This window comes from Arachis duranensis, chromosome 1 (genome assembly GCF_000817695.3).
Source record: "Arachis duranensis cultivar V14167 chromosome 1, aradu.V14167.gnm2.J7QH, whole genome shotgun sequence".
Classification (NCBI taxonomy): domain Eukaryota; kingdom Viridiplantae; phylum Streptophyta; class Magnoliopsida; order Fabales; family Fabaceae; genus Arachis; species Arachis duranensis.
In genome coordinates this window covers 92,919,395-92,946,154 of record NC_029772.3, presented here as the reverse complement: position 1 = coordinate 92,946,154, position 26,760 = coordinate 92,919,395, and the positions used below count along the sequence as shown (strand labels likewise).

Genomic DNA, 26,760 nt, shown 5'->3' with positions numbered 1-26,760 from the left:
TAATCAAGGTTGGTATCTAACAACACTCATCAATAACCCGATAGTATGAAGTAATTTTTACTAAAAATTTAAGAACAAAGTATAATTCCTTCTATCTTTTCAACTCTTAGTTATGGTTTAATTGTCAAACTCTAACTTGTTACCGCTGTTATAATGAATTCCGAATGACTTAAGAAACTCATTTCTTTATTCATTCAATATCTTTGGTAAATGTTTTATTTATCACCGTGTTTATAATCATAAAACTCAAACTCTTTATCAAGAGTCGATAGATTTCATATTGACTAATTGTTAATTTTACAAATATTTAAATTATGCCAATGTCCATTTAACTAGTACCCTAAGATATTTGGTGTCTAAAAATAAAGTATAATAAATATATTATTAATTACCATGATAGTTGCAGGTAAAAAAGATTTTTTATTATCGTGTTCATCTAAGAATATGCTATTAAAAAATATGCGATAATTATAACTATTATGAATTTTCAGAGTGAGTTAATTCAATGATCATGTCTCTATATGTACTATATATATAATTTAATAAATGTGATTAATTAATTTTCATCTAATGAAAATCAATATATATATATATATAATTTAATTAATTTTGATACACTAAATTTAAAAGATTTAATTAGGAATTTATTATATTAATCTTTTTGTTACGATATCTTTCAATCCGACAAATTAATGACTAATTTATTGCAGATTAAAATTATATTTAAGTCACTGATTAATAAATTACTGCATACATAAAATAAGATTCGAATCTCAATATTTACTTAAGCGAACTAATAAACTAATTATTAAACTAACCGATTTTATTGTACAACCTTTAGTTGAATGATAGAAAGAGACACATGCAGTGCAACTGCAAGAGGCACGCACGCATGAACAAAACGGTAAAAAGCCTCATTTCACATCCCAACATTGAACAAACAAACCCAACGAAGCCACTTGCTGTTCCGTACGCTAACGACCGGTGGACCTCACATTTCATGATTATCATTTAACAAGCAGCCCCCTCATCTTTTGTTGATTTAGTTTTTCACCCCCTCAGTTAATCAGAGTACTTAGGGTGTGAGCGGGGTGGGGGCCCATGGTGCCGCAACACACCACATGATCATGATGTGATGATAATATATCTTTATAATGTTATCTTGTCATATATTTAATATAAATAAATAATAATAATACAACTAACACATACAGTTGCCTACAGAACTTTATGCGTGTGTATGTCATGATGTCCGATGCCTATGGCTATCTATCCCACTCATTATTCATCATCTTCACAGTACATTTTATGGTCCTGCGTCTAGGATGGTCCGTAAATGTACGTACCATTCCATTTACAACAGATTATTATTATTATTATTATTTACTATTACATTATATATTATAATATCATATATTGCTATATGCACCTCTACAATTATCTCTCTCATTAATTATAATTCATCACAAACACTCAACATTAAACTACACTACTAGCTCTATATATTTATTTACAAGGGTTTTGACCACGGAAAACAGTCAATAAAAGACACATACACTAACATTTCAATCAAAATTTGGATCCCACCATTATTTGAAAAACTCTTCCAAAATAATAATATATATATTGTCTTGGTAAATGGTAATAATTGAATATGTTTAAAAAGATATTAGATAACCAAATTATTTTTTAACTAAATTCAACTAATTTTTTATGTATTTTTCATTTTTGTTCAACTGATTTCTATTATGTCAATAATTTATTGAATTAACTTAGTTAAACTCAAACTTAATTACAAAAACAATCTGATGATATATCATTAAGTACTTTTTAGTACTTCAATTCATCCGACATTTCCTTCAACTAGTCATGATAACTTGAATCGCAATCCACTTAATTAAACAAATGAAATATTTTTTATTTTTTATTTTTTTCCAACAGAGAAAGAGGAACAACTTAAACGGTAATTTTCACATTACAAACTGTAGCATTACTGAAATAAATAAACGTGGTCCAAAATGACAAGTAACTAGTGACTTGTTTTACCAGTGAATTGAATCAGTCAAAAGCGCAACTTAGCTTTTTGTCTTTGAAATCAAAGATTCTTTTCATTCAAGATTAGTTCATAGTAGCATCTAAGCACTGAAAAAGTCATAGCATCTATCATGGAATATACTTCCATTCAGTTTTTATTAATAACATTTAGTTTTATTAGGAAAAAAAACTATATAGAAAATTAAATTCTAAATCTTTTTGGATATAACAACTTAACAAGATGTGTTATTTGTACATAGAGCAATGGTGTTTGCACGGTATACGTACTTTTTTTACAATTTTTTTATAATATAAAAAGTAAGTTTTTATATATATTCTTTTATTTTTTATTGGTACATATAATAAAATGTGTATAAAAGAAAATTACTTGAATAGTATATACAACATTTTTTCTGTACATATATACATGAAAGACACTTTAAATAAATACTTTATTCAAGTTAGATAGATATTAAGATTATACCACAAAATTTTGAAATAGATAAAATAATTATTACAATATTAATTTACTAAATAACAATATAAAATAGAAAATAGAACTTAAAAAATAAAAAAGGATGCATACAAAATTTTAAAATTATAGATAAATTATAATGATAACGATATTACTATTATTTTTCTACCACTCCCTTAAAACTAATTGTAGTCATGTAAATTAGAGATTTAGCTTATTTAAATCCATAATTGTTGCAAAATCCAATATTTAATTGCAGCCCTATATTTCAACGAATTTTTGAATATTTTATACGAATTCTAGTATCTAACTAGATCCTTCACTCGTCCACTTCATGTTTACTCAATTTGAATATTATAGCTTTTAGATGCTTATAAATTGTGTCATGGATAATTAGGTAAAAATTAAAGGGAGATATATAATGTTATATCCTCTGTTATATGTGAATTAATGATCTACCATAAATTAATATTTAATTTTTACTTCTCATTCCTTTACTTAATCATTTCATGGTTAATTGCTTGCTAGTTCAGTAAACTAAACTAATGTGGAAACAAAGAATGAAATGTTTCCACTTAGAGGCAAGTTTGATACTAATAGAGAAAGGTTAAAAAAAATTAATAATAATTGCAATAAGATATAATAAAGTGCGAAAATTAATTGTGAAGGGTATTAAAGAATACAGATGAAGCAGACAGACTTTAGACATATTAATATTTTGTTAGAACTGTAGTGGCAAAAATGCAGATGAAAGTGGGCACATATTTTCTTTGATTTTGAGGCAAGATTTGGCAATAAAAATTGAAGCAGTTAGTGGTATGGTACATCTTGATCTGTGTATGTAGCTAGTTGTAGATGTGTAGCACACAGTGGATAGCTCCCGGATATAATACTCATATAAGTAGAAAGAATAGAAAGGCACTTTATATGGAAACAATCTTCAACTCTACTACTTCTTTTTATCCCTTTCCTATAATTAGGACTTTGAAATTTTGCACAATATATAGATATGGGCACCCTCATCACATGGATGGCGCCAATTCCACCTTAGTCTCAATAATCATAACCATATAATTAATTACAATAAATCATCATCATAATTCAATTCTAACACTCCTTATAAGAATAATCCAGCCCACCTCTAACAAGTTTTTTTTGTTTATTATGTCTCACACAGAATTTTCTAACTTGATAAGTTAAGAATTAATTTATTATAAATTTAGATTTTATTTAAAATTTTATATGTATTAAAAAAAATTAAAATTTTAATATTATTCACTTAATTGAATAAGTGATCGAAAATGATAAATTTATTGGTCACATAGTCTTCCTTTTATTAATATAAGTGTTTATGTAAACGGTGAAATTGACTTTATATAAAATTGATAATTAAGAACTGTTAAATTATTTGACTGATTTAACTTAATATTTGTTAAATTTTAGTTTAGCGAGGAATAACAATTTAGCTAACAAACATGAATTTAGATAGTATAAAAATGGATTAATATTACTAGAGATGAAAGCGATAGAAAGTAATAGACATAAACGAATAGGACGTATAGAAAGAAAGATTGGGGACCATAAACAACCCATACCTTTAAATCTAACAGAAAAAAAAAAGAAAAAAAAAAAGAGAGAGAGATCGTGGTCACATGGTGGCATGTGAGGGGAAGAATGGGGGAAGGTTTTATATAATTTTGTTAGAATAATAATGAATATGCAAGTAAGGAAAAAAGAAAGGGTGATTTGGGTGTGAATATAAATAATTACAGTTGATGGATTTGTCTGTTTTTGGGAAGATTATTGTTGGGTGAATGTGTTACTACCCATGTGACGTGTATGTATGTGATGGGTAAATTGAATGAAGAAGCAAGAAACGGTGAATGAATGAATGAAGCAGAACCCTACTTACTTAGTTACTTACTTACTTACTTACTTACTACATAGTGATGATGGATACTGCTGTTATCTCTGAAACCCAAAAAGCAAAGAATTTTCCACCACTCTCATCTCTCTATAAATTAAAGCTGCTTCTAGAGTGGTCCATGCTCTTCTCCTTTCTATACCAATGCTTCACTATTTCTTCTTCCTTCCTTCCTTCCTTCATTCATTCATTCATCAGATCTGAGTCCTGGTCATGCTTTTCCACAGCTTTCTTGAACTTCTTGTATGTGCATCCATCCATCTCAACTTCTTCTAAGTAAGTATGTAATTACAGTCTTATCCCTACAACTAAGCAAGAAGCTCAAGAAAGCTGTGGGAGAATATGGCAATTTCAGGCCTTTCTTGTATTTCTCTACTCTGATTCTCTCAACATCGGTAAGTGCTATTACCCTACACCTTATTATATAGAGTCATCATATGCTGCTTTATGGTTGTGTATGTAATTAGATCCAACCAAATCAAATTGTTGCATTACATTATATTGTTTCATCTCTGTTTTGTTTTAAGGAAATATATAAAGAAAGAAAGAAAGAAAAGGTTCCCTGTCTCCTCTGATCTGATTTCAGTGGTAGGTTCAACTTTCTCTCTACCTGTTAGATTATTAGGATATGATGATGAACAATGTTGTTCAAGTTTAATTGGAGGCATCCATGCAAGAAATTAAAGTAACAATGAATTAGATGAAGAGATAGAGAAATGATTGAAAGTAATAATAAAAAATAATAATGAAGTTTGGTGCAGATGAGAGAAGATTCCTCACCTTTCCTTTTGATCATTAATGATGATAGTTGTTGGCGTTGCCCTTTTGGTTTAGTGAATCCACATATCCCCCCTTCCTCCCTCCTACATTTCTGTGAAAAAGGTTAACCTTTGTCACTACATGACATCATTTTTTTAACCACTCCTCTTTCTTCATTTCTTCTTCTCTCTCTCCTGACACCATTTCATTTTTAACCCCTCTCTCTCTCTGCCATGCTGTCTCTTGAAAGCAATGTTGGTGCTGAAATCTTGGGTAATTTATGATACTACCATTCCATTGCTCTATCTATGTATCTCTTCTTCACCTGTCACTAGGTTTTCAACCGTATTACAGTTTCTGAACACACACACACACACAAATTTATTACCAGAATTTTCTTGCTTCTTCTTCTTCTTCCTTCTCATTATATATATATAATATTGCACATGTCATAAGGGAAAGGAAGGGCCCTAGGTGGCTAGTTAGGATTATATTAGAGAAGAAGGGAAGGAAAAAGAGAAAAAGAGAGAGAGAAAGAGATAAGCTTTACCAAATTGAAGGGCATAAAGTTAAGATACATTATTATGAAGATTTAGCCAAAGAGAATGCAACAAGTTGTACAGAGAGGAGTAGGACCACCAAAGATATATCAGATTAAATCAATCTGCCACAAGACACAGTGGCATGGCATGGCATGCCACTTCAATTCTGATCTCATCTCTCGTCTATGTATCTGCATCTGCATCTGCATCTTTCTTTTTTTATCAGAATTATATCATTAGCATATTGATTTCAAGAGATTCTGTCTTGCTCCTACTATTTATATATATCTATATAATTAAACTCTAAATTATATATTATATTATATATATATATATTATGCACCTAGCTACCTTTTCAGGGAAATAGTGGAAAAATAAAGAATCAACACTTTGAGCAACGGGCACACGAAACCCATGAAGCAGCTTTGTGAATTGTGACACGACATCGTATGAGTTACCAGAGATTCAGCTGTAAGTAACTGATCATGGATGCTTGGTGATTGGTGACCTGAACCCTTCAATGACACTCATGAAAAGATGAAACTGAATCATCAGATAATTTTCCTAGTACGGAATTATTCTTGCTTTCAAACTATAACACCACTGTTCAACTTTTTTACAAAAAATCAAAATGTAAAATATAAAATAAAACCAGAAAATTCTCGTGCTATAGTTCATTTACTTATGTTTTCTGCTAAACAGGAACGTGTCAGCTGCGCCATGCAGTGTAAAACTACCTGCTCGTTCTTTTTATCCATTTTTAAATACTTTAACCTAATATATAATTCTTCACTTCACTTGATAAATATTAATTACTATTATTATTATTATTATTATTATTGAAATATTTTAAATGGGTCTTGTAGCTTTAAAGAGCTTCCCTACCACACCCACCTTAACAAATATATAAATGGGAATGTTCGGATTCAAGCATCTAAGGAAAAGTGAAAATGGTTTTTGCTTCGTTTTCTGTTTAATTAACACATGATGATTTGTCGTCTACTTGAATTAAAAAGACACATTGTGAGGCACAAACAAAGGAGTACCTCACAATTATTCACGGAATTGAGTCATCAAAATTGTTTGCTTAGGGTGTAATTAACATATATTATTATTTGTTATAAAAAAAAGAGCATCTATCACGGTTCAAGATTTGAAATAGATATTGGATCCTCACTGGAATATGACCATCATGTTGGGAAAGAGATAAGAGCAAATTTGTTTATACACAGACCCACCATATATAAAAGATTATGAGACATAATAATTCCGTTTAACTTTATCTCTGTCTTTATTTCTGTAAAGAAGTTACCTAGCTACCTCCTCTCTTTAGTTTAACAATACGATAAAACGTTTTAGCAAAGGGCATTGCAAACTTTGATACAATACTACTTTACACATTGATGAAACTTATTCCTATTGTGAATTTCTCAAGCATCCAAGTCAATACCAACGTTGGTTTTTGCAAAAAGAAAAAAAATAATAATTAATGTCCAAGTGCAACAGTAGGTAGCACCATTTCAAAATGCAATATTTGGAGCAAGCGTGCTTAGCTTGACCCACTTGAGTCCCTTTTATGAAGCCCTTATCGATTAATAAGCAGCACCACATACATAAACAAACAATTTTCCGTTCTTCATGGTGCTGGTCTGATCATCTCATGTATTCTATTGTGACTTGTGAGCCCTATCATTAACACTAATAAAAGGTTGATTTGATTGGTACATGATTCTTAATTGATTATTCTTCAAAAGTAGAAAAAGATAAAAATACCAATTGAGACAAGTAATTTTACTATATAGTAAAGATTGCTAAAAGAGAATTGTCTTGTATATCAGATCTAGGTGAGTTCAATTAAGAGGCACGCACATAAAACCAAACCTGTTAGGCATAGGATTAGTCTTTAAAGCATAATGTCGGCAGAATCCGTTGGAGTTGGCTGGCTATAATTTGTATATATTTACAGATTAGGTGCCCCGTGATAGATAGATAGATATAATTGAAGAAAATGAATGATATCATCATCATATATATGTATATGAGGAGTAATGAAATGACAACAATAACACTACATGCCCACCATCAATGGTAGGGTATGCTATTGACGTAAGTAACTCAGTGATGAACCACCCATACAAAGAGGACGCCCCAATCAAAATAATAACTCCTTTTCCCCTTTCGCAAGTGAAAGTGCCAAAATAACAATAAATGGAAACTGTGTTGACCCATGATGCCAAATTAGAAATTGTACCCATCGACAAAGAACAATCATGGTGATCACATACATTACCGTACAATCTTCAATATATACATACATATATTATGCTCATTTTTAACCTGAGTTACCAAGAAACTATTTATATATATGGCTTATTCTTCATTCTCTTTTTCCTCGCTAAGGGGGTAGAAAATAAAGGACTAATTAAATATATATGGAAGGTAGGTAGTTGACTATAATTGCATAGATAAAAGCTACAAAACATTTACATACAATTAATAAATGAGGGAAACATGTAGACATGTTTGCATCTTCATTTCATAGAAGAATGCAATATTGGCTAGAATGAAGGGATACATAATAGCATCATATATGGGGACGGTGGATTAGAACTATAATAACTAATTAATTAACATTTTCTTTTTCTCTTTCTAGTTGGCTAGATCGATCTATGCCAATGCGATAAGCTAAAAAAAGCTCATGAATTAAGGAGCTACGAAATTTTTGAAAAGCATTTAAAAATATATAGAAAGATGGTTGTAGCCACAAGACAAAAGTGGCACTGCTAAGACAGCAAGATCAAGAGGTTTGTCCATTAATTTATTGCCTCCCTGTCGTTTCTTTTCACCGATCTTCCCCTCTTTTGTATATCACGGAGCACAAGAAAATCTAACTTTTCCAGTTCAACCATTCTCCGAAGAAAGTAATATAGAGGCTGAGGTTATTACAATAGTGAATAATACAAACAAGTAATAGATCCAAACAAAGGAGGAAAAAGCAGGACATGTTGCTGAATGCGTTTAAAATTAAAGCATTATATTTATGAAAGCCATTGAATAAGGAACAAATGAGAATATACATGTTAGATTAGTGGGTAACATGTAGGATTAGGATATTGATTTAGCAAGAGTAAAGTGGCATATTCATGACTTTTGCATTATATATCTTTAGAAGGAAAAAGAAAACTCATAATGCCCGTGAATGCACCATGACCATGTAAAGTTTTGATGGAGCTTGAAGCTCACCGTTTTGTCGGTTTAATTGTCAGATATTACAAACCAAAGGGAGAATAATAGACAGTGTAGGATGTTATTTATTTTGGGGATTGGTCACTTCTTCTTCAAGCCCATGCAAGCTAAGGTAGATGCTTTTTTACCGTTTCTAATTTCTAATGCTTTTTGAGGGATATTTCTCTCTGATTCAAAGCGATCCGATTCTCCTCGGCACAAAAATAATGAAAGAAATAGTACTTGGCAGGTGGTCTAAAACTCCACCATTTGTAGCAAATGGTTCTTGTCTCTAACTTGATTGGGAAAATAAAGAAAACCCTAGCTTCCACCACAGGCTGCTTCTTCTTCTGCATATAGTAGTAGATATAGCCTTTATTATTTCATTTCTTTTTGCTTCAATTCACCACCATAGGTTAATTTTTGTGTGCATCCTTATGGTTAATCTTTCCCATAAAAGCCTTCACCTAATAATCCCCCTCCCTCCTCTTGCTAGGGTCATCAACCAATGGGGCTTAAAAGCATTCATAAGTTGTTGGAGAGAGAGAGAGAGAGAGTGAGAGATAAAGGTAGCTACCTAAGGCATAATGGTCACTACACTCTCTCTGTGGTCCATTCCCTAACAATCTCTAACTGAAAATTGTTCCTTCTGGTTATTAGTCCCCCGTGCACCCAAAACAAAACAAGTGTTTTCTTTGTTCTGATTTAATTATTTGAAGATATTTAAATACCCTTTTAATAACCACATACAGTATCTTGATCCAGCTTATTAGCTAAGATATATATATGAATCTCGATATACTCTCTTGATTTTTGTAAACTAATTAATCAATACTATATAAGAACGTTTATAATTGTTAATAAAATATTTGTATGAGTAACAATTCAAGATAAAGATGGTGTTAAATTATACTCAGTTATGCTTGTCCTGCATCTGAAGGCTATAGAATATACATATTAAATAATAATTATTACTGAGGGGTACAAATATAAATACAGATAGATATATAATTAATGAAATGAGGGACATGTATGTTCTATATATAAATTGAAAATTTCTCAATGATGATGATGACGACCTTTAATTCCAATGTGAGTTGTAACTTTTTCCAGTAGTTTTAGGTTTACCAATTACATACACACATTCATTGAAAACAAGAGCAAAAGGACACCAAGATTAATTATATAATATTCAAAACTCATCAGACAAGATTAGCAAGTAGCAAGCCAAGACCACATAAAAATATTCACATAAATAAATAAATAAATGTATATTCTGGATTCAAACAGCTAGACTTACATGATATATATCACAAATGTTTATCATGTGCAAATTAACCAACCACCATACCATAATCTTCAAATAAAATTTCCCTGCTTAATTTATTAAATTAAAATTGCTGAAGATCTGCTGAAACGAGAGTTTCTAGTTTCTCACAGTAATTTATGCTTCTATCAATATCATGAAAAAATTCCTTAAATTACGGATCGAACGAATACCTGTTAATTAGGCCATTTCCCTTGGTGAACCATCGTTGCCATCATCATCATCATCATTCGTTCTCTTCTGATAGCTGCATCTCAAAATTTTCGGATCAGATATATGTGAAATTAAAATTGCGAAAAAAGAAAAGAAGTAAATTATGTTATAAAAATGGAAAGCGGCGGTGAGAGTAGAATCCAGAGAGTGGAAGGTAATTTAGGCGTTTGACCCTATCTGTATCTTCCCACAGCTTTATTGAACCGCAACGCAAGAAGAAGAGTGCCATGGCATGCATGCAACAATTAGATGCAGTTCAAGAAAGCTGTGGAAGAATACAAAGAGGGCCATATCATATTATCATGCATATTCCCACACTCAACCATACCCCCCGCACGAGATTCACAAGATAATCAGAACCCTAAGAAAGCAAGATAAGAGAGAGAAAGAGAACAATGTAGGGGTAGGGAAGGAGAGACGTGGTATTTATAGCAGAATTTAGGGGTTTTATTGAAATTTCATCATTTTTATTTTTAATTTTTAATTTTAATTTTCTTTTTTTTTCTTTTTTACTTTACATCAATCCCTAGAAGAATATTGGGCCTAAGATTATACGGATTACTGAAGCACGCCTTTTTTTTTTTCCCTCGAACCCTAATTAAAAAGCTGACTACGTTTGATCCCAGTTAGGGGATTAGGGATTAGACTGCTAAATTAATGAAACAAGTTTTACTTTTGTTTTTAATTGGTGTATAAAAGTGATTTAATATTTGTGCGGCTATGATGCACCTTTCCGGATCAAACGGTGGCGGTTACAATTTGTGGGGGGCACACCGTGGGGCCCACACTCAGATCTGTCTTCTTGTTCCAACGATGACTGTGCACTTCACGCGCTCCTCGTCAGCGTTTCCTTCACTCATCATCCAGCCAGCCAGCCGGCGAAATAAACAAAGGATAATCCCTCAATTATGGATGATCAATCATGATTCTCCATCAATAAACCACATTATCTAAAAAAAATAATTATCCACATTATTTTAACTTGGGTATATACTATATTATCTAACAGATATATGAGGTTTGTAAAAGATATTTTGACACTTAAATAACTTGTAAATCAATATTCGGTACTTGAATGAAATAAGAGTTTGAATAATATTATTCAAATCATTTAAAATTGGCTCGGTGGCTAGTTTATTTGTTTATTTTATTTATGTAAATTTTAAAAATTTTTATTTTATATTAATGACAAATATTTAAATAGAGTTTAAATTTGTAATTGATTATACATTTATTTGCAGAACTAAATATATTATAAAAAATTAAAAAAAATTATATTAGGTAAAAGCAGAATGGAAGAAATTAGGTGATGTACAGTTCTTAAGAAAGATGAAAACGTTATTTGTACCACTGCGTAGATGGCATAAGCAATATTTTGGGGATATATCAGAGAGGATGAAGAGGTTTGAGGAAGAATTAAAGAAGGTTGATGATATGATTAGTAGTGAAAGGCATGATGGTACAATTTAGGCAAGGAGAAGGGCGTTAGTGAGGTACTGTGAGAAGTGGTATGTGAGACAGGATGTTCACTGGAAGCAAATGTCCAGATCTCGGCATGCTAATGAGATGGATAGAAACATAAGATACTTTCATAATATTTCTTCAGCGAGAAGAAGAAATAACAGAATAGAGTCTTTGGTAATTCATAAGAAGTTAGTGAGGAATCAAGCAAGGATCAAAGTTGTGATTCGGCACTTTTATAAACGTCTGTATCACCAAGAAGCTTCTCCAAGAGTGAGCTTTAGGTATGGATTAGTTAATCGGCTAGAGAAGAAGGAAGCTGAAGCCTTAGAGGTATTACCATCAGTAGAGAAAGTGAAAGACTCGGTGTGGGACTGTGAATCTTTTAAGGCTCCAGGGAGTGATGGCTACAATATGAATTTCATAAAAAAGTGTTGGGTTGATATTAAAACGGAATTCACAGGTGTTGTGATGAGCTTTTTCGAGACAGAGAGATTACCAGTAGACTTTAACGTCACATGGATAGCATTGGCTCCAAAATTTGTTGGGGCTAAGGAGATAAAAGATCTTAAACCGATCAGTATGGTTGGGTGCGTCTATAAAGTTATCTCTAAACTGTTGACATGAAGAATGAGAAGTGTGATGCCAGGCTTAGTCGGGAAATCGTAGAGTGCCTTTGTGAAGGGGAGGAAGATACATGATGTGGTTTTAATTGCATGTGAAACTATGCAATGGTTGAAACTGAAAAAGAAGGCGTCAGCGATTATCAAATTGGACTTCCAAAAGGCCTATGATAGAGTGAAATGGTGCTTTGTGGATACTGTGCTAGAGAAGATGGGCTTTGGTAGAACTTAAAGGGCATGGATACGGGAGTGTATTAGATCTGCATCTATCTCGATTTTGGTAAACGGGTCACCATCAAAACCTTTTAAGACGGAAAGGGACCTCCGTCAAGGCGACCCATTATCACCTTTTTGTTTTTTCTGGTGGTGGATGTGCTTAACAGAATGATTGGAGAGGCAGTTAGGAACGACTGAATATCTCCACTCTTAGTTGGTAGAGATAATATAAAGTTATCACACTTACAATTTGCTGATGACACTATATTATTATGTCCGTCAGAGGAGGAGTCAGTGAGAAACTATTAGAGGCTTTTGAGGTGCTTTGAAATGATTTCTGGATTGAGCATTAACTTTGAGAAATCCAACTTAATACCAGTAAAATGCAGCCATGAGTGGGTAAGACGAATGTGTCAGCTACTGGGTTGTCAGGAGACGGCTTTACCAGTGAGGTATCTTGGCATTAGTTTAGGAGCAAATCTACGGCTGGTAAAAACCTGGAAGCCGGTTATCGATAAGATGGAATAAAATCTCAGCTTGTGAAAAGTAAAGGTTCTAAGCAAGGCTGGGAAGCTGGTTCTCATTACGTCGGTAATCAATAGCTTGCCTGTTTACTACTTGAGTTTGTATAAGGTGCCGAATGCGGTTGCTCGAAGAATCATTTCTCTTCAGACGAGATTCTTCTGGGGAAAGGAGGATGGACGGCCTGGAATGGCTCTGGTGAAGTGGGAGATGATCCAGACACCTAAGAAGTTAGGAGGTTTGGGGGTGGGTGATGCGGTAATTCGTAATGTGGCTTTACTGTTTAAATGGTGGTGGTGCTTCTCTAAGGAGGACTGTCCCCTATGGAAGAAGATTGTATACTCTTGTAATAGTTTAAACCCAAATCACTTGCTGTCAACTAAAAAACTACCAAAAAGATGAGGCCCATGGAGAGACATTTGTCAAGTGCAAATAAAGGAGCAACATGTAAGACAAAAGATGATTGATAGCCTTGCTATAGAAGTGGGGGATGGTAGATTTACCAGATTTTGAGAGGATACCTGGCTCCAAGTGGGAAATCTGAAAGACTCATTTTCGAAACTCTTCTTGATTTTAAACCAAAAAGGATCAGTAATTGGAAATTGTGGATTTTGGGATGAAATTGAGTAGGTCTGGCACTTCCAATGGAGGAGGAAACTATGTTAATAGGAGATAGATACTTTGGACCAGATGCTTCATGTCCTGCATTCTGTTAAATTGATAGCAGAAGTGCAAGATAGAGTAGTGTGAAAATTTGACAAGGAAGGCATTTATTCGATTAACTCATTTGTGCAAGTTTTGCAGGAAGATACTTTGGATGAGGAGCTTCTGAGATTCATATTCACAAAGAAAATTTAGAGAGTTTTATTTCCACCTCGAGTCGAGTTGTTCACTTGGTTTGTTCTGGTAGGCCAGCTCAACACAAAGGATCGGTTGAATATGTTGGGAATATGACCACAAAATAATAATTTGTGCGTGTTGTGCAAGAAAGATGTTGAAAATATAAAACACTTATTTGTTACTTGTGAGTAGGGGTGGCAAGCGGGGAAGCCCGCCCCGCTAGAAGCCCGCCCTGTGACGGGCTGGCACGCCTCGCCCTGCCTAGTGAGCCGGTCCTAGAATCCTATCCGTATATAAACAAATTATAATTTTTATATTCACAAACATTAAAGTCTTTGTAATTATAAATATCTAATAAATATAATTATAAACCAACTTTTCATCTAAAACATAATTATAAATATTGTTCCCAAAGTAAAATAAACATAATCCAAAACATAATTATAAATATGGTCTCTAAAACAAAATAAATATAATCCAAAATACTCAATTTTCATCTTCATTCTCTTGTAAGTTGGGTTGGAGGAAGTTGGATTTTGGTAAAAAAAAATTGTAAAAATACCCCTTACTAAAATAATTCTAAGCCCGGCAGGAAAGTCCACCCCGTCCCGCCAAAGTCCGCGGTTTAAGCGGTGCGGGTTAGGCGGGCTTTTACTATTTAGCGGTCCCAATTTTCCAGCCCAACCTGCATTTTTTGGCGGGTTACGCGGGCTGGCTTGGCGAGTTTAGGCCTGTTTGCCACCCCTACTTGTGAGTACTCTTGGCAGGTATAATGTGCATGGATTGCAGGATTTGGTCAGGTGTGGATTGCCCCTGACACTTTGAAAGAACACTTTGAGAGTTGGAGATCAATGCCGATAAGAAAAGATAGACGCAAGTTTTGGCTAATCGGGTTCTTCTCAACTATATGGAACATTTGGTTATGACGGAATGATGTCATATTCCAGAGCAAGACTACAGAAGTCGTTGATTGTGTGGCTCAATCTTTCTCATGTGCTGTAGAGTGGTGTGATAAATAATCCATGTTGTTGATGGCTATGTCAAAGATGACATCAAAATTATTTATTTATTTTTTTTGCTGGTTTTGGTTTTCTTTGCTCCACTTTAGTATTGAGCTTTTTCATTAAAAAAATCATATTATTCAAAAAATACATTTTACAAGTTATATATGTTAACAAGTAAATAAAATCCGGGTAATTAAACCCTATTGTCATTTTTTTAAGTTACGAGTGAGACTCGAATATGCGATTTGTAGGTGAAAATAAAAAAAGTATGTCATTTGAACTATAACTCGTTGGCAAACTTATTATCATACTTAAATGTTGATAATCATAAAATATCATTTGAAGAAATATTTTAATTCATTATTTTAATTATTCTTCTACCTTCTAAATTAAAAATTTTGATTTTATATATATTACGTTTACTTCATTGAAATATTAAAAAAGACAGTACCATAAAAAACAGTATTAATACTTAATATAAACTGTGCCATGTTAAACATTCTAATTACGTATAAAATTTTCATAAACTTCTTTACATGACAAATACCTAATTATTTCATATACATGTTGAAGAAAATAATAAAAATTAAAACTAAAGAACCAAAACCTGGTCACCATATGAAAAACTTAGGAGTTAGGACGCAATATTTTAAGATCTTTTTTTGTTGAATAATATTTCAATATGTTATTGGATGGTGTAGCACTTTTCAATATTTGTTTGTGTAATTTTTTAATTCATTTTAGAAGAAGATATATTTTTTATATTAATTTTTTAAAATTAGGAGTGAGATTCGAATTTAAAATTTTTATTTAAAAAAAGAAATTATACTATTTAAATTATAGTTCGGTGACATTTTTTCGCATTACTTTATTACCATAAAACAATTAAAAAAAATGAATGAATGATTGTCAAGTAATACTAGGGGGTAAAGAGGGTACAACTAATCTGATTAGATCCAACCAATGAAATTATATTGGATATTATACTCCATTGGGTCAAATTGAGTAAAATCTAATTATATCTGTTGTTAATTGTTCTTAATTAGTTCAGATATCGAATTTGACATTATTAAATTGATTTGATTATTTAATATATTATATTAAAAAATATAGAATAAAATTTTATTTTTGTCTTCAATATTTGGAGTAAGTCTTAAAGATATTTCTAACGTTTAAATCGTCATATTTAAGTCCGTAATGTTTTAAAATCGTCTCAATGTTGTCATGTCTTTAGTGATCTGATAACATAATTAACAGTGAGATAAAATTGAGACGATTTTGAAACGTTAACGATTTAAATATGACGAAAATGTTGGAGACAAAATGATACATTACTCTTAGAAAAATTATCAAATCAAATAAAATGATCATGAATTTTAACGGAATGAATTGCATTACGAATTCAAGATTTTTACTCATATTTGTAAAATGACTAGTATATAAACTTTTGAGAAAGAAAAAAAAGAGCGTGTACTTATACAATAAAGTATAAATTATATCTTTTTGTCTCTAATATACCAAACTTCTTTAATGTTTAATTTAATTAATTTTTTTATTTTTTAATAAATTTTAACTTTTTTTTCAATAATTTCAATTTTTAAAAATCGTTTTAAAATTGTCTCAATTTTGTCCTGTCGTTAATTCTGTTAACAGATCCCTAATGCCAAGACAACATTGAAAAATTTTTAAAACGTTACGAACTTAAATAGAACGATTTAATGATTAAGGACAACTTTAAAATTTATCCTAAACCTTGAAAAAAAATGATACTTTACTCAAAAATATAATATTTATATAACTTATACTAATCCTAATCTCACCCAAGTCATTATTTTCTTTTCCCTTCTTTAGTATTTATTTTTATGTTTAGGGTTACATAAGTTTTTTTTTTCTATTTTTCGCATTTTTTTATATTTTTTTATAAATTTAATTGTAATCGAATATCTATTTTTCCGTCCAAATCGGATCAATTTGGATCTAGCCATTAAAAAAATGCATTAATCCAAATTAATAATAAATAATCAATTTAATTCTAATTCATATAAGTATATAAAAAATGCTACTTGTACAATAAAATTCAATCTTTATTCAATCTTTAATTTAATATTTTATTATTTTAATTTTTTAGTTAATCATATTTTCTATTTTTAAGGAACCACTTTTACTTTTAATATTTATCATCGTAAAATTTGTAATTACTTGCAATACATTGTTTTTTACAAACCAAACCATAAAATTTATAACAATTTTTCGTATACTAATTTTTAAAAAATAGTAAAGTTTTTAAAATCAATTAAATTCACTTCAATTATTTTTTTATTCAAAATATTCAAAATTCATGTCAAAAACACATTTAAAATTAAATAAACTACATAAACACATTTAAAATTATATATTAACACATCTAAATTATTGACATTGTAGTTCATATTAAGGCGGCAATGACAATGAACGTTGAGAAAGAGAAAGGCGGCATTGTAGATGAGCTCCGAGAAGGATGGTGGCGCAGATGAACGGTGGCTGAGAATGAAGATGACAAACTACCGACTGGATTTATGATATATGGTGAATGTGACTGTTCAAAATTTTGTATAGTAGTAGTTTAATAACTAGATGGTTTAAGATTTATTTTAGAATTTTAAAAACGAAATTTTGAATTTTAACTAATTTTATTTTTTGATGTGTATTTAAATTATAATATATTAATAATTAAATATATTAAATTTAAAATAAAAATTTAAAATTAAAATTAAAAGTTTAAATTTTAGTTTTATTTAGTTTGTATTTTAAATGTGTATTAAATTTTTAAAAAATATTAATTTATTTATAATATAGAATTTTATACTCAAGAACTTAATTAGCAGCACTAATCTTAAAACCGTTTTTGAAAAAGTACCATATAAAAGAACAAATGACTGCCTCAGATTTTTTCAGTAATAAGTGATAATAAATACATACAAAAGAAAAGCGCACGAATTACATTAATACTGAAAATAATAATTACATAAAAAAAAGAAAGTAGCATGTGGGAGTGCGGGTCAGTATTAGGAATAAATAGTAGTAATGGAGACGAATGTTAGTTGTGTTGTGGTGGGTTACAATGGGTTGTCACCGCCGCTATAATTTGAAGCCATGTGATTAGAGACTTCATGCAAGCCTTCCTCCATCTTGAGGCATCACTTTCATCATCAATGTGGTGTAGCAACTGGAGTACTCTATCTATAGCTTCAATCACAATTACATGCATGGAGTACTATTATGAATTTCATTATAAGACATTTATTGGTAAGTATAAAATATTTTATATAATTATCTAAATACATTAATTTTTTAAGACAATTATATATGTTCATTATTATAGAAAAGACAATTATTTTTTTATACAATAAGTATTTAATTGGATACCTGTCTAAAAACTATATTATTATAATTATTTTGAAATAAATTACAAGTTGATTAATTAATTAGCATTTATATATTTAACTATTAGCTAGCAATATAAAAAAAATCCCAAAAATACTTATTACTGAAGAAAAGCACAATTCTCATTGGCATTTAGATTACCATAGTCATCATCTCATCCTGGTATTGTTTAAACACAATCTAAATTAACAAATAAATGAAATTAATATATATGTTCCACAAAACCTAAAATATACTTAATTAAAATATAATTAAAAAGGTAAATCTCATGTACAACATTTAATTAAACTGTAGTATATGGTTATAAAGACAAAAGAATGAATAATGTTGACGTATGATAATAGGTTTGTTTCAATTGTTTTTTTTTTTTACTCAAATAAGTTAAATAAAAAAATCAAAAAAACCGTTTAAATAGAAGGACATTTCTATTTAAAACTATTCTTAAATTTTTTTTAAGTAAAAAAAAATTTCACTTGATGAAATTATAATTTTATCGTAATTTTACCATGGTGTCTATTACTGTGTTTCCATCCAGTGACGGATTCAAAAAATTTTAACAGTGGAAGTAAATATATATAATATGAAAATAATTTTTACAATTGTATTATAATATTGTAATTTGTAAAATATAATTACTTTTTAAATTATCTAACTAACAAATTATTAAAGATAATTTTATGTTTAAGATTTTAAAATTTTAGAAGATTTTAATAAATCCAATATTACAGCACCTAATGTATGATTTTAGAGTTAGATTTTTTATTTTTTTCAACCAATCAAAAGGTTAAAATTATTATTCAATCTTATTTCAAATATGAAAATGTCTACAAAAGTTGCCAGTAACCTATATTAGTTTGTTGTGGGAGCAAAATTAGTTTTGTGCTGGGGCAACTAACTTATATTATCAAGAACTATTAAAAATTTTTCAAATTTTCACTAGGGGCATTTGCCCCCACTACTTCAAGAGTAGATCCGTCCCTATTTGCATCTTTGATAATCAAATGAAAGTCAACACGCCAATTTCAATGCATGATATTCCTTATTTGAGCACCAACAGATCAATAAACCCAAAATTATCTTGGTGATTATTAATAAGATTACACGCTTTCACACAATTCGTCTCACAAATAACATCTCATTAACTCACATTCCAAGCTAAGAGATATCCTCTTCAAATAGCAAACGATTCCCCTTGAAAAATATTATTACTCTCAATCAATTATTTCCAAACACCCCTTACCAACTCCTATTACAATTTCTAATAACGTAAGCAAAACCAACATCTACCACCAAAACCAGGATAACTAGCATCACAATTAATCTTAAAAGTACCAATAGATGGGAGATTCCAAGAACCACTTAGAATAGAGGGGAGGGACATATATTGTAAGTCAAAAATACTCATAAACTCTTTTTCTAAAGCTAAAACGAGACAAATCACTTTTTCCGGAGGTCAAGTCTCATAAGGATTAAAGATGTCATTATTTTTTACTCGCCACATTCACCAAAATCTCGAAAAGAACCTGAAGGAATGCTCTCTGCTATGATACAAGAATCAGCTCTTCAAATCCAGAGGATGACAAGAAATATCTAACATATGTCATACAAGCTGAGCTTTTAGACAATTCCGAATACAATGTAAAACCGATTCCTAACTAGAAAGGCATCTTGGGGACCTATCTGATGACCACATCCCTCTTCCGAAGAGATAACTTGTAGTAGGAAGAGCCTCCTTAAGACACAGCCAAGTCAAACACTTGTGCTTTTCTAGAACAAGTTGACATCAAATGCAAAGCCAATTTTTCCGCTCATTCTAACCAAACAGTTGCTTATACAACCACAAGTAACCGTTGCGTAAGTCGTAGACTTTGGCAGCAGACCCAGACCAATACAACCCACTTCCGTACCTGCTTGCACATTTGGATTGTAAGAAAGAATATTACCTTTCAGATTTTGAGATAAAAGGAGAATAAAAGAGTATCCAAATGCCACCTACCATACTGACCAGATATCCTGTATCCGGAGGTTCGAATTAGAAATGTGAATATAAGTCATTTTATTAGATAACTGCTCTTCTCTCCTCTAGCTAGAAAACCAAACATTCTGATTCAAATTCCCAATACACCAAACAAACAAATCCTTCAATACTTTTCAAGCCTTGCAAAGACTCTTCTAAATGAGAGAGCCCATATTCTTAGGACAACTAAAATAATCATATAAAGATGATCGGTATTTGGTATCCAACAGTTGGACCCATAACTTATTTGGATGATGGAAAAAAGTTCAAACTAGCTTTCCGAGAAGAACAATAATATTCACACAATAAGGATATCTAATCTCCAAACCTCTATATTTTTTTGGAGTAATCAATACATTCTAACTAACAAGATTCAATCCTCTTCCATCAACTTGTCCTTTTCAAAAAAAATTCCTCATCATAGACTCCAGTTTACTAATGATCCCTTTGAAAAAAATAGAGACCTGCATTTAATACGTGGGAATAGTGACTACAATGGAATTAACCAAGCAGAATCTACCTGCTCGATTGAGTAGACTCCTTTTTCAGCTTGCTAGTCTACCCCAAATCTTATCCAGGATACCATTGAAAGCTGAACGGGTCACCCTAGAATGACTAAGGGTAACCCCAAGATACTTGCCCATGTCATGGACAAATCTGATAGAAGGGACCTCAATGAAAAGCTCTTTCCTTATTGCAGAGACATTCTTAGAGTAAAGCGCTTTAGACTTTTTCACATTAATCTTCATCCCACATGCTTTACAAAAAGTCTCTAAAACCAACATCACATTTTGTACTTGTCTCTTTGTAGATTTATAGAATAAAAGTAAGTCATTCGCAAATATTAAGTGGGATATTTTTGCTCCTCCTCTAAGAACAGCAGTCGGCTCCCACAAGCCCAAATCAACCTGATGACTAATAAAGCTTGCCAATCTCTCCATACATAACACAAAAAAGATAGGGTAACATAGAGTCTCCTTGTCTAAGATCCCGGTTAGGAGTAAAATTATTCATATGATTTCCATTCCAACGAATAGATAAGGAGAAGGTAGTGACACAATTCATAATAAAATTAATTGTAGGACTAGGAAAATCAAAGCTCTTAAGGGTATGGGTTAAAAACCTCCAATCAACTATGTCATAAGCTTTCTCTAGATCAATCTTAAAGGCCAGTATGCCTTTCTTTGATTTAGTCTTCTTCATAAATTATAGGACCTCTTGAGCAATAATGATGTTGTCAGGAGTTCTTTGTCCCAGAATAAATCTTCTTTGAAGCAAGCCAACAATCTCTGCAAGACGAGGACGGAGCCTATTAACAAGGACTTTCGTGATGATCTTGTAAACTACGTTACAGAGACTAATCGACCTGAAATCTTTCATAGATACCGGCGATTCAATGTTTGGAATAAGAACCAGTGAAGTCTCTATCATTCTCGGATCAAGAGCAACACCAGAGAATGATTGCTTAACCATCTTCCAAACATCAAACCAATGATCTCCCAATATTCCTTGAAGAAGAAAGCTTAACGTCCATCAGGATCCAGAGCTTTAAAAGAGTTCATGTGAAAAATAGCTGTTCTGACTTCCTCCATAGTAACTGGTGCCGTAAGATCATTGCAAGCTTTCTCATTCAGAGAAGGAAGAGGCACATCCCCAAGGCAACCCAAATCAACATCATCCAAATGACAGAATATGCTTTTACAAAAAGACTCTGCTTCTCGACTCAGAACCTTCGGATCAGTTTTCCACACTCCATCCTTGAGAAAAAGGTCATGAATCTTATTATACTTCCTTCGCACAAGAGTTTGAATATGAAAGAATCTTATATTCATATTCCTAAATCTTATCCACTACTCTCTAAAATTTTGAAACAATAGGAGCTCTTCTTGTACTAGTGTATTATTATAATCATAAAGCAATTATTGCTCTTTCTGATGCAAATAAATGTTATCCACCACTTCCAAACGCTTCTGCAAATAATTAATCTACTACTCGAATTCACATTTCTTAATAAAAATGTTACCAAACATCTTTGAGTTAAACTCTAAAGAATTTTTCTACACTTCTGAAAGCTTGCCATGAATCCCTCTATTACTAGCCCACCATGACTGGTTCACAATATTCTTATACCCAGGATGAGAAGTTCAAGCAACAACAAATCAAAAAGGTCGATTCATTTAGGCAAAAGTTTAAGGACGACCTTTACAACGCACCAGAATAGGGCAATGATCAAACTGAAGTCTATTTAAACTTCTGCATCAGCCTCTGAAAATATAGATAACGAACCACTATTTATATAGACTCGATCAAGCTTTTTTGCTACGTCAACATAATTTTTCACTCTCCTGTACCAAGAAAATCGTCTCCCAATAGTCTTCAGATCAAACAAACTACTATTCCCTAATGAAGTAGCAAACTTATCTGCTCTTTGATGAGAAAATTGATAGCCTTTAAATTTATGAAAAAATATGACTTCATTAAAATCATCAAGTATAATTCAAAGTCCTTGAAAAATCATAGATTGTGCAACAAGATAATCCCAAAAGATAACCCTTTTATTAAATTGAGGACTATCATAAATACCACAACACTTCCAAATCAAATTATCACATTGAACCTCAACAGTAATATCTTGATCAAAAGTATCAATGAACTTACAACAAACACTCTACAAAGAGATAGAAACCAAATACCACCCTTATACCCTTTTGCTTCCACTATACCAATAGAGTGATACCCCAATCTTTTCCAAAACAATTTTAAATGCTGAAAAAGGAGAGTGAGTTTCAACCACAATAAAAAATAGGTCTAAATTTCTTAATAAAGTCTTTACAATGCACTCGGGCTAACTTATTAAAAGTTCCCTAATATTTCAAACAATCATATTTAAACTATCCATAAATAATAGGGACAGAATAAATAAGAACATAATACTCTAAATAGAATCACTAACCTCGATAAGTGGTTTATTCTGCGGTACTAGCATACTCTGATCCACAATAATTGCCACCTTCGGACCTCCCAATGCTGCACCCGCCATGCTTCCATCTACTAAGATTTTCTCCGTTGCACTACCATTTTTATCAACTGGTGAGTTTTATAGGGAGGAAGGCCGCGAACGCTTCCGAAGAAAAATTCCATGACGTGCAGGACTTCTGCGCGATGGAGATGGCACAATTTCATGTTTTCCTCTGCTTTCATCACCATGCAAATTAAGCCTGGGACCCTTTTCGAACCATACTTGTACTACTTTCCATCATGCATGTCTTGTTAATATGATCATCAGCCACGTGAGGAACCGCTGATTCTGTAACTGCATCCTTCCCTTTAACAACTCCTAATTTTTCGTTCAAATTACGAAGATCCTCACCCAAATCACAAACTTCCGATTCAACCTCTTTTTTAATTTTATGATCGTTGTGTTACACTGGTGTCGGGACTTTATGATTCTTTCCATCACTGAAAAAAGTTATCCTTCCCTTTCGAGGACTCCTTCTCTATGCACGACAATTTATCATATCCATACCGTGTACATGTGAACAAATCAACTATAAATTCTTGTACTTCACTTCATGAATTACGCTCTCGATGATAATATTTCATATTTGAATATATTTATAAAAAAATTATTAAAATAAAAATCAGTTAAATTATTTAAATATGATCATATGAAAAATAAATGAGTAATTTTTTAATAAAACTACAAAGATGATTATGAGAAAAAAATCTATTTTACAGCAAATGACATTTTAAAAAAATTAATATATTTTTTGGATAAAATAAATTAGTTACATAAATATTTAATAGAAATACTAACTATGCTATTTCTAATGATATTTTAATTAAAAACATTATTTCAACATACATAGATAAAGGATAGGATATGCTAAATCAACATTTTTAATGAAAATTTAATTATTTGATTAACGTTAGCTCGCATATAAAAAAAATATGAAGAAAAATATCAGTGGCTTAATATTTTTCAATTTGATATATTTTCAAACAAAATTAGTATATGTGTATTAAAATTTAATTATTAAATTAGTTATTAACCTAAAAAAAACAAACCACTTATAATTTTCATCGAAGATTATCATTAGATGTTCAAGGTGATTATTTTTTCTATAAATATTCTAATATTTTAAATATCTCTTAACTCATTTGTTATTAAAAATATGTTTAAATTTTTATTGATTTAGATATTGCAATCCCTTATAAATATTCTCAATTACCATTCTATAACTGATAAACAAACTTCACCATTATTATTTTCTAGCTCTTTCACCTAATACCCTACCACCACCCAATAACTAGAATAATAAAATTTGTCACAACAAAATAATAAAATATATAATTGACAAATAATTAAATTTATTTAAAATAATATAATAAAAAGTTTTATAAAATACTAAATATATATTTTAATATGTGTTGATTGATTAATGACTAATTTTAATATAAATACAATACACATGATTTATTTTTAAAAAATTTATTTTATAATTTTTTTAAAATTTTGGTTCAAAAGTGACATTATATTTTCATCATAAAACTAGGTAGATAAGAAAATAAATAAACAATAACTCCCAGAACAGCACATGATTCAGGTGTTCATTCTTGGATAGCTGTTGGTAACATGGTGGTAGAAAAACAAATAAAAAGGGAGTGAACTAATTGAAAAAAATGCATAATTATAAGGGAGGCGCGTGTGTAATGGAGGATCAGTGGGGGTGTAAAAGAAGGGAGGAATGAGGGGGTGAAATAAGCCCCAAAACTAGGAACAGAAATTTTTGGATCACATGGCGGCACGTGGGACAGTACCCCACCGCAACGCGCTACTGTGCGTGTGTTTCTCTAATTAATCCATAACCATGAGTGAAGCAATATATTGTATTTGGATTAAAATTTGTAAACAAAATTTGTATAAAAATAATTTTGTAATTTTAATTAGGAGTGAGTTGATATTAATATATTTTATATTTGATAATTTTTATATTAAAATAAATTATAATAAATTAAATATTATTTAAATTATATTATTTAAAATTATTTTTAAATAAAAAATTATTAAAAAGATATAAATTTAAATAATTATTTTATATTTTATTTAATTTAGTACTTCTAATGAAATTAATAGAATTATAGTATATAAATAAAAAGTTCCATCCAACAGATAAATAATAAGAATGATAAAATAATTGTATAGAAACAAAAAATAGTAAAAATTCTATTAAAAACATAATAACATACATGAGAAAATGTTAAAAATATTATAAAAGATAATAAAATCCATTTGCTTAAATAGAGAAGTAGTTTTGGCGCATCCAAATAAATTTAAATTAAACAAGGGGGCTAATGTGTTTGTTGGAACCAAATTCAGCGTTGCATTTCCATTTCATTTCATTATTATTATTTTGTAGTATTTTGTGCGCTTTTTCCGGGACGAAGGTCGCTTTGTCGGCCATCTCAATTCATTCCTACTCTCTACCATACACAACAACAAAAACCATTCTTTTCTTGATTGGATCAAAATATTACATACCTTGTCAACACTTTTTAAATAAATTAATAAATCATGCCATCACAACTTAGGTAAAAACAATACAAACGCTAATTTACCTTATTTTTTAATTTACTACTAAAACAATAGAACTAACTGAATTAACTTTTTAATTATTGATTTTTTTCATAAAAATAAAAAAATTATATATAAACATATATAATATTTTAATATATATATTTTATACGAATAATTAATTTAGTGTGATATTTAATACGTACATAACATGATTAAAAATATATATTTAAAAAATCAATTAAAATTATAATTTAAACTATATATAACAATACTTCTATAAAATCATGGGCTTTTAGAATAGGAATTGTATTATACTAATTTTTTATTATGAAAAATATTTATACATAAATCATTTAACATTTTTTAATTGAAGGTCAAATTAAAGGCATCTTGATAGCCAAAAGGTGTATATATACCTGCTACAGTGATGGACGTATACATAAAATAGTGGAGAGCCACATGGCCTCTATGTTTTGATAATTTTTTATATTATGATTATGCTAATTTGTTATTTGTTTTTTTGGTTCATAGCGGGCTAATTTGCCATTTCACTTCCTTATTTAATTTATCTTTCAAA

General features: G+C 30.7%; 1 protein-coding gene and 2 long non-coding RNA genes across 3 annotated transcripts; 2 read left to right on the top strand and 1 right to left on the bottom strand.

Annotated features, from left to right (window-relative positions):
- The first annotated feature begins 4,435 nt into the window (after window positions 1–4,435).
- On the top strand, window positions 4,436–6,470 carry LOC107461786 (uncharacterized). Its single transcript, XR_001586670.3, has 2 exons — window positions 4,436–5,021; window positions 6,094–6,470. It is a non-coding gene; the product is annotated as an uncharacterized LOC107461786 (long non-coding RNA).
- Window positions 6,471–8,165: 1,695 nt separating this feature from the next.
- LOC107461793 (uncharacterized) lies at window positions 8,166–10,883 on the bottom strand. Its single transcript, XR_008007404.1, has 3 exons — window positions 10,828–10,883; window positions 10,460–10,533; window positions 8,166–8,644 (listed from the first exon to the last, which is right to left on the bottom strand). It is a non-coding gene; the product is annotated as an uncharacterized LOC107461793 (long non-coding RNA).
- Window positions 10,884–11,828: 945 nt separating this feature from the next.
- LOC107461998 (uncharacterized) lies at window positions 11,829–14,179 on the top strand. Its single transcript, XM_016080553.1, has 4 exons — window positions 11,829–11,958; window positions 12,106–12,545; window positions 13,433–13,579; window positions 14,126–14,179. Exons 1-4 carry the CDS (start codon window positions 11,829–11,831, stop codon window positions 14,177–14,179), a joined length of 771 nt encoding a protein of 256 aa, XP_015936039.1.
- The last annotated feature ends 12,581 nt before the right edge of the window (window positions 14,180–26,760 follow it).